The sequence below is a fragment of the Sesamum indicum genome, linkage group LG3, assembly GCF_000512975.1.
Source record: "Sesamum indicum cultivar Zhongzhi No. 13 linkage group LG3, S_indicum_v1.0, whole genome shotgun sequence".
NCBI classification, from domain to species: domain Eukaryota; kingdom Viridiplantae; phylum Streptophyta; class Magnoliopsida; order Lamiales; family Pedaliaceae; genus Sesamum; species Sesamum indicum.
The window spans coordinates 3,430,153-3,439,729 of NC_026147.1; the positions used below are offsets into that span (position 1 = coordinate 3,430,153).

Consider the following 9,577-nt stretch of genomic DNA (forward strand, 5'->3'; position numbering starts at 1 on the left):
TCTTCAGATTTTGTCATTTCTACTCAATCATACTCTTAACTCAAATGCTTGATGCACTCTTTACAGCTTTAGTTCTTTCCTGTACATTAGGTTCCTTCTCCCCTGTGTTCTTCTCCTTACGGCCTCATCGTCACATGAATGTTATTAGATTGGCTATTACTTCCCACTTTGTAGTGATACTGTGGCATAATTCACCCATGAGAAACTCATATTCTTGATTATTTTTTCAGCTCTGAAGGACCTCTTCTCCCATTATGTTGAAGCATGGAAATCATGGTACTCTGAAGTTGCTGGGAAGAGCCCCATACAGCTCATGTCTTAAAGCCGTCTATTTCCTCTCCATATCTCAGTGATAGGAGTTAATCATAGCAGCGTTGAGGTATCCTTGTTGTCTAGGTGCAGATAGCTTGAAAGACCACAGATGCATATTCTTAATGCATAAATTCAACTTCCTTTCATCCTTCTTTTTTCTTTTGTGTTTCTATGTTCGGCCTTAACTCAAAATGGATCTCACATATGATTATATTTCACTAGGATGCACATTGGCATCCTTGATCCATTTTTATTTGGATTCAATGTACATCAATAGAAGGGTCTTTTAACATTATCCTTGATTGCTGCAGTTTCTTTTGACCATTTTAGTACACTTCCTGGTATCTTGATAGATGGTCTTATATTTACAACATGTTCTATCTTTACCATGAGCATAACACCCCCCTATCAAAATTCTATGCAGATCAGAACATGAAATCTTCTGCATGGCTCATAAGTCTGTGTGTGCTTGAGTCAAGAATAATAAATGCCATATGATCATCTCTAGAGTATATCGTTTTACTTGGACCAATTACATGTGTTTCATATATTTCATTCAGCAATTGTTTTGTTGAACAAGACATATATTTGAGGCAGAAAAATGACTGAATCCTTGCATCAAGGGCCTTAAAACATACTGCCAATCCATGCATGTCTATGCTTATTTTGAGCATATGGCAGGTGGATGCTGAACATTGAACACTTGCATCAAAAGTAGGTAAAAACGCCAAATCAGTGAAAAGCATTCACCTAAGGAGCTAAATTAGAAGGATCAAGGCATCTAGTATTGGTAAAACAACGACAATCCATATGAGTTTCAAGGTAGCTAAGATGCTGGTAAAAGGACTACTGGATGATTCTCCATTTGGTTTCTCCATCAGTATTTTGTGCAAAATATTGTGACCTGTTCATCAAACGACACAAATTGTCACCACGACAAACATTGCCCAGGAAAATACATATAATGAACTCTTCAAACAGGGTGAAAATAAACTTTAAGATAAAATATAACTAGTAATTCTTGTTTTACTTGGTTATATCAATTGCCTAAGATATCAAGTGATGAGACTATCATCTTTGAGGCTGAATATGCCTAACCTACACTGGAATGAATTAAAATGAAAGAACTACCTCAAGTGTACAGATGATTCATCTCCTTGCCAAAACTCGAAACTCTCTGGTATGAGTCTGTATCCTCCCCAGTTTTGGGGCTTTGGAATCTTATTTCTGAACATGAGAGTGCCGATGACATGGTTACAGTCATGCATATTGAAGTAGAAAAGGATAAATTTTAGAGTAAATTACATTGTGCCATTTGAACTATATCCGCTTTTTTTACACTTTGACATCTAAACTTTTTCTTTGTGTCAACTTACCATCTCAACTTTGCGAAATTCGTACTTTATCATATATGACATTTTTTTTGTTGATTTTTTTGGTAGAAAAACATCACATGTTGTGTATATGTGAAAATAATCACATCACATAACTCTTAAATATTACATGTGCACTGCATGCATGTGATATTTTTTTGACAAAAAACTTGGTGAAAAATACTTATAAATGATAGTGTAAATTTTGTAAAGTTGAGATGGTAAGTTGACACAAAAAAATGTTTAGATGCATAAGTGCAAAAACAATCATAGTTCGGATGACAAAATATAATTAACTCTAAATTTTATCATCACAAAGTAATGGTCAATGCATGATAAGAATGGAAAACAGCTCTTTGTTTTAAATCTAAACATGGTTAATTCTCACTTATTTGAAATCCAATTTCTGACAGTGGGCTTCACCAAGCAACAAAGATATATATACATATGTATATATGTATATATATTTAACTGGTTAAAGTAGGGGCTCGAATGAGAAAATCCATATATGTATAGATGCTAAATAAAGAATTACATCCTAAACACTCTCATGGAACATAGGATCTTTCCAAATTGCAATTTAAAAGACTAAATTACGGACCCCTCAGGATACTTTTCTTCCAATTCTTTACATTGTTGATGGAGAGCTTCCCGTCCGGGAATGACAGTGCTCTGAAATAAACAAACAGAAAAATTGGCACAATGCCGAATGGCGGTATATTTATAAACAAGTTGTGCACGATCAAAGAGCGAAACACAAACCTGCTTGCTAACGGCTGGTGCAATCTGAATATCTCGTGGACGACTGCAGAAGTACAGCTCAGACTCTTCATCAGAAACTTTGTGCACGAACCCTTCAACTCTTACCTGGATATTACAGGAACATCTTAGCATGGTCTCTTATCCAGTGTAGATTATTTGTCAATCAGAGATTCTCCATGAGATTTTACTGATTTTTAGAATGTATGAATTCAAGATAAATTGTCTTTCGGCTGGTGGTTATCACTACCTTATCGCAGGGTATATAGTATTCTTGTAGCCTAGAGTAGATCTAGGTAACATTAAACTAATAGATTGACGAGTCGAGTCATGAAGATGTAGTTCCAGCAGCAAGTATAAGAATTGTCTAAAATCCAACTGTATTTTCACTCACGAATGTTTCATTCACCAGAAACCAAAATTATAGTAAAACGTTCTCGTTTCTTTCATGCTTCAATAGTCAAATCCTGCAATACGGAAGTAATTCGACCTATAAATGTAACATTAACTCATGAGATGCAAAAGAATATCCATAATTGAGCATCAAACAGAAGTCTATTGGCATCATCATTTCTAATTCTCGGAACCTATGTGCCATGGAAAATCAGGCTTAACGAGCATTTCTTATCCTCAAAGCACTCTCCTGATAGTTAGCATAAATCACATGCACAAGCACCAAAATATAGAAGTAGAATAGAAACGACAATTGCCTGGCGGTTTAAGGTATTCCAGTAGAAAAGAAGTGATGCATGAGGGTTCTCAGCTATTTCATGCCCTTTTCGACTTCCATAATTACTACACCTGCAAATTTGTAAGAGAAGAATATTTGTTATGTTGGAAAATAAAATAGATGTGTTACATTTTAATACTAGTGGTACACTTAAATGTATTTACTCATCATGTTTGCAATGATAAGAATATATTTTCACTTTACATTTGAGTGAGAATTTTTACGAAAAATTGGAAAACTAACCAGACAAATCCTTCTCGGTCGACCTTTTTTAATTGGACCATTCGCGATGAACTGCAGGAGTAGAGTGATATTCAACATGCACAAAAGGCAATAACAGAGTCTCGGAGAAATTATCAGAAAATGGTATTTTCCTTTTGAGATATATCATGAAAAGTAACATTGATAAGCTGCAAAACAAAAGCATGTTTGTGTTGCATACGATTATGGCCTTGGAGGCATTTGTCTGTTTTAAAATAAACAACTTCATATGCACACACATTATACTAATACGAAACCAGGTAATAGATTCAGATTAAGTAATCACAAGTACGACTTAGACCATGGGATGTGTAAGTCCCAGAATGGTGGAGTATAATTACTTTTGTCCTATTATTATTTGTAAGAGAAAGAAAGAGAGCAAAATGGGAGAAACGCACGGCTTCCCATCTTTGTTGGCAGTTGACAGGGCCATGGCATCTGGGTCTTTCAAACCTGTGGCCACTGCATCATCAAACCATTTCTGGAACTGCAAGTTGAGCAATGTTCTTATTGCACTCTATAGGCAACTTCAACAAAATAGCTATATCCTCAAGAAAACTCATATAAAAAGAATTATATTCGTTGAAAGCTCTTTCTAATGGCCATAAACCGTTACGTCCCTCACCTGAAGGAAAGGATCAGCCTCAACATTCTTCTGAAGAAACTTAGCAGGAACTGGATCCTCTACTTTAATTTGACATGAGTTTCCAATTTGGACACACATAGCTGTGCCAGGGTATTTAGGAAGTCGTAGCTTATATTTTTGCATAACAGATGGAGGTACAAATCTTCCACCCAAGAAGTGGTAGCGACCAGAAAATGTTCTAGCACAAAGCTTTGGAGCTGTTAAAGAAACCTACAACATAAGGTATTTTGTGTCTTACTCGACTAGGAGTAATTCTTATCTAACATTATCTACTGAAAATGATGTCCACGAGATAAAATCTTCACTACAAAGCTTTACCAGCATGTCAGGTCTAGTGCCGTCACCACTTCTATCTCCATCTTCAACATGCCAGCCTGAAGGTATATCAACAGATACAATGACAGGAGATTTCTGGTGTTCGGGGTAATGTGCACTTAAAGATGCCATGCTCATGATCAGATCATCAAAAGGTGGTCTAGGATTTCCTGTCAGAGTTGGAGAAGTAACCACATATTTAGCTACGAAATTATAAAATTTCACGTGAACTGAAAGGAAATTACCCTGGAATGAGAAGCCAAATATTGCATCCACTATAATGTCAAAGTTTAGGAACTCCTGAGGCAGGCTATCTATGGAAATGAAAGGAACTGACAATGACTCAAGCTACAAAAGAGTAATCATGAATGAGCATGTAATGGCAGTGAGTAAGTTTAAGGCCCTGGAACTTGATTCACTAAATACCTGAGTGACAAGACCTGCATAAAGAGGTTTAGGAGTACGCTTGGGATACCAAATGCTTGGCTTATATCCAAAATGATGCAAATGACGAGCAGCTACGAGACCATCACCACCATTATTTCCAGGACCACAGATTACAAGCACACGGTTATATTCGCTTGGCTTATAAACCTGTTATGATTAGGAAAAGTTAGTTTTACAAGTATAACAATTTTGCATTGCTGAAGTATCTTACCCACCCCTGGTTTTCTTTAAAGTTCACTAAACAAACTGATATAATGACATGGTGAATCAGGTGACAAACCACACAACAATTTTGCTAAAGTCAGTTTTGACTTTCCATTTGCTTGATTACTACTTTAATTGTTACGTAGGGTTCCTTGAACGTAAAATGATAAGTTCCATTACATACCAATATGGCAATACCAAAAGTTATCTAGGACTTAACTTCTCCTTTGTTCTGAAGCAGCAGGGTCAGAAAATCAAAATCCCTTTGTTGTAAGAGGTTGTGGGTAGAAAGGTGTCCCGTTAGCAGGAAACCTAATGCCCATATATGTGGTGTTAGCAGGAAACCTAATACCCATGTCTCTTTGTGCATGTCTTACCCCATAAAGAAATATTATGCATAAGTTCTCAATAATCTTACACTACAGCCAAGTCGATATCTCACTTTTCTGCCTGATATTGATTAATTTTCTGCACATGTAAAACTGTTTCAACTGCAGAACATGTACAACTGTTCTAACTTCTGCAGGAGAAGGAAACTGAATTCTCTTTTACGATTGAAGCATGGGCGAACATAGGTCAATCACATCATTAACAGAGCTCCACATTCCGCATTTTCTTAGAAATTCCAAAAGAATAACGTGGATCAGGTCACATTTTCTATGCTTCATAAGGCCTCCATTAAACATACAGGAGCTTGGACTCTTAAGAAGTTGAAATTTCTTGAAATTTCAATTCAGCAAAGTGAACAGATTTATACATCACTTCTCAAAAAAATTCATGCACTATGGTTACCAACGGAAAGGGAGCAAAACTACAATTGACAATACGGCGCGAGCAAACAAAAGACCAACACCTCCATGAATCCATTAGGATAAGAATAAAACAAACAAAACAGTAACGCAACTAACATGCAGCTCAAGAACACTGACCTCAGCTACAGCAGATGCAACACTTAAGCCAGCCAGTTCCTGCAGTTCAAATCACATATAAAACAACCATGATTCAAACCCATCTCCAGAGCAAAATATAAAAAAAGGGATAAAGGGCAAGAAACTAAAACAGAAATTGTATTTCAATTTCAACAGGAGACCAACCATGAGCTGATCGATGCTGAAACCAAGATTGCCCATCAATAAGTCATCAATTTCAGCTGCCTGTTGCTGAGTCAAGTAGGATATGGATTCTTGCTCATTCATGATTTCTACTGTTTCTTCAACTCAGCAAGATTAAGTATTAAGGGTTGACAGATTGCTGATCAGTAGAAATATGGTCGTGTTCAAAGAAAAAGAGGAGAACTAAGGAGAGAATTCTGAGTTGAGTGTGAAAAAAGTTTGGGCAGTATACTGCAAGCTCAAGAAAATTCCAAGACAGAAATTACACTTATACCCCTAAAATATATAAAATTATATTTTCTCCTATATATTTTTTCTAAATTTACTTATATCCCCTCTAAAACTTCTCAGTATAACCCCTTTCTGTTAGGAATGAAAAAAAATACAGAAATTAAAAAAAAAAATTACATAAAGTTTTAATTTTACTATTTATATAACGAATAAATGCATTTTTCGTTTTCAAACATAGTTGCTAATGCAATTTTAGATTTCAATAATTTAAGATTGTAATTTTCGTCCTCAACTTTTAACTTTTTTGGCACTTTTGGTCCTTCGTTTAACTTTTTCGTTAAACTTAACGAAAATTTCATTTAATGTGGTAAAAATTGCTATTTTCCTCCCATTTTGTAGTATTTTCAAGTTGAAATCCAATACACCCATTCTTTTGGGTAAATGTAATTTTCATTAAAAGAAAAAATATAGTACAACAGTGCTCCTCATCAGGCGTCTCCTTCGATAGGCCAAGGGATACGCTACAGTTTATACAATGCACACGTACTAATAGAGCTAGGCAACTTAATACTGAGGATACGCTGACGAACATCTTCCAAAATTAAGTTATCCTGAACGCTCGGAGGCCTCACCTCATGCTCAAAATGTCTCAGGTTCCTCTCCTTCCAAATATGGTAGATGCACAAACCAAGTAGGCTACGGTAGGCTATGTTGATGATGTGCTTCCCTCGCCATTTCCTCGCTCCCCATTCAATATCTCTAGCCCAATCCCGATTAGGCCAATGGAATCATATAATGCGCCGAACAAAGCTGAGACAGCGTCTACTGAAGCTGCAACGGAAGAACAAGTGGTTATGAGACTCCACCATATTTTCATTGCACAACACGCAACACCCAAGGTGGGATAGCCACGGTTTATCCGTCGTAGCTAGCTTCTCCAAAATAGTAAGCCAAAGACTGAACATATGTCGAGGAATCTTCAAAGGACCCGAAAGTAGTGAAGTCCAACCTACTTTCGGACCTGCTGGCATCATAAGCCGATAGAGCTCCTGGGTAGTGGGTCTCCCGCTCGAACACCTCCATACAGTACGATCATTCCTTCCATGGATCGAATGCAGTGCCTGTGTAATCTCTAAGCACTATATCAATGATGATGGGCCAGTGTCATTGCCCTTCCCTGATTTCACTACTAAGCTTCACTTCGCCCGATAGCTCGAGAAGATCAGGTCCATACAATACACCTATTTTTCCTATTTTTCTTCAAATTTCAAGAGAATAAACAAAATCAATAAATAAACAACAAATTTTCTAAATAATCTTAACAAAAAGTTGTCAATAACAGACAAATTGTCAATAAATTTTAGAAAATTTGTTGCTTAAATTTATTTATTTTTTATTTATTCTCTTTTGAAGTTTGAAAAAAGATAGAAAAAATGAATGCATTAGATTACAACTTGAAAAATACCACAAAATGAGAGGAAAATAACAATTTTTTTCACATTAATGAAATTTTCGTTAAGTTTAATGAAAAAAGTTATAGGAAGGACCAAAAACGCCAAAAAATTAAAGTTTAAGAACGAAAATTGCAATTTTAAACTATTTGAGAATCAAAATAGCATTAATAACTATATTTAAGGACAAAAAATACACTTATCCCTTCATATAATATTCTCATATAATCTTTTTATACTTATAAAAAGTAAATATAACATATATAAAGTTAAAAGGGCGTAATTATAATAAAATATAATTCTCGAATTGCAACATAGGATAAAAATAGTCATTTATGAATGACAAAAATAATAATTCTTTTTGTACTTTTTTACTTTCTATATACAGGATGAGGCAAATACTTTTATTCCGCATATTTCTTGAAGCAGTAGATAAAGTATTTGAACAAGATATGTTAAAAAAATAGACAACATTAATGATGCTAACCTTACTCCATATATAAGAAGAAAAAAAACACCAAAAGATACCTAATTTTTTTGTTCGTCTACGACTACTTTCTATCCAATGACTATAATGTGGGAGCAATTTTTTATGATAGTTAAATAATTTTGATTTTATATATATTACTTTTACCTCCTTATAAGTATAAAAACATTACATGAGATTTTATATAAATGATAAAATTGAAAATTTATGTATTTTTTTTTTTGCTGACATTAGCATTTTCTTTCTAGACCCTAATGAAAGATAATTAGATGAAAATGTATAAATTTTTTGAGATGATATAAATTTAATTTTAAATTATTTTTGAAAAAAAGATACGATCTCATATTTTTAGAGAAAATTTAAGTGTAATAGACCCTAGTATTTATCCTCTACTTGGAATATTTGACAGCCAAGATTGCTATATATATATATATCTTTTTTTTCAAAAAAAATAAAAAACCGAAAAAAAGGGATGAAATTCATTTCTCATGATTACTGGAAAATAAAAAGAACACATCAATTTAATTTATAATATTGATACTACAAAACCTTTAAATGTATAAATACACCCTCTCTTGTTAAATAATATCTAAATATTTTTTTAAAAAAAATTAAGTTAATATTTATTTAATTTGTTTTTAATTATATAATTTTTTGGTCAACCATAAACTTTTATATACTTATGCTACATCTTAAAGCACATAATGTATACAAAATATTCTTAAATATACGAATAACGTGAATTTTATTCGTGTGAAATACGATACCATATACAACAAGTTTAACCCAATATTCCACAATAGAGATTATTTGCATTGTACATAAATCTCCTATAATTTAAAATATTATATTTAATATACCTAATATTTATTTATATTAAATAAATAAATTTATTTATTAGTCAAAATCTACTAAAATTTGTTAACATTAGCTAAAAAATGTATACTAAATTCATATTTACTCCAATTAACTCATTATTCAATTATTGTAGCTTAAACGAATCTTTTCAGACCAAAATATCCTTACAAAAAAAGAAAATATATCTCTTCATATGTATTAATATGTACATGTATAAAGATAGTGTGGCAAAAAAAATTATTTATCTTGCAATACGTAAATAATAAGTCAATTGGAAATAAATATAGATTTTCAATTGACTTCTTTTGCCAATATCAATAAATCCAATAAAATTTGACTAACAGAGGAATCTATATTAGACATAAACAAACATTAGAATTACTAGATATAA

The 9,577-nt window shown here is 33.6% G+C and overlaps 2 protein-coding genes across 5 annotated transcripts in view; one reads left to right on the forward strand and one right to left on the reverse strand.

The window, feature by feature from the left end:
- LOC105157164 (E2F transcription factor-like E2FE) overlaps nucleotides 1–719 on the forward strand; it is a 3,678-nt gene extending 2,959 nt beyond the window's left edge. The window contains exon 12 of one of the 2 annotated variants that reach the window (XM_020692979.1): nucleotides 231–719. In XM_020692979.1, the coding sequence (XP_020548638.1) occupies nucleotides 231–322 (92 nt within the window). In that variant the 3' untranslated portion in view covers nucleotides 323–719. The remainder of the gene's footprint in view (nucleotides 1–230) is intronic. The other variant, XM_011073476.2, reaches the window with a different exon arrangement.
- On the reverse strand, nucleotides 991–6,379 carry LOC105157165 (pyridoxine/pyridoxamine 5'-phosphate oxidase 1, chloroplastic). 3 transcript variants are annotated; one of them, XM_011073477.2, is made up of 13 exons: nucleotides 6,142–6,378; nucleotides 5,977–6,015; nucleotides 4,823–4,990; nucleotides 4,642–4,744; nucleotides 4,400–4,566; nucleotides 4,061–4,291; nucleotides 3,834–3,922; nucleotides 3,418–3,468; nucleotides 3,155–3,245; nucleotides 2,448–2,552; nucleotides 2,287–2,357; nucleotides 1,444–1,539; nucleotides 991–1,216 (listed from the first exon to the last, which is right to left on the reverse strand). In XM_011073477.2, the coding sequence occupies exons 1-13, from the start codon at nucleotides 6,241–6,243 to the stop codon at nucleotides 1,159–1,161; spliced, it is 1,371 nt and encodes a 456-aa protein (XP_011071779.1). In that variant the 5' UTR covers nucleotides 6,244–6,378; the 3' UTR covers nucleotides 991–1,158. The 3 variants fall into 3 exon arrangements, with proteins under 3 accessions (XP_011071779.1, XP_020548636.1, XP_020548637.1); XM_020692977.1 differs by having other exon boundaries at nucleotides 3,777–3,922; XM_020692978.1 differs by lacking the exons at nucleotides 991–1,216; nucleotides 1,444–1,539; nucleotides 2,287–2,357; nucleotides 2,448–2,552 and adding an exon at nucleotides 2,764–2,911 and having other exon boundaries at nucleotides 3,777–3,922; nucleotides 6,142–6,379.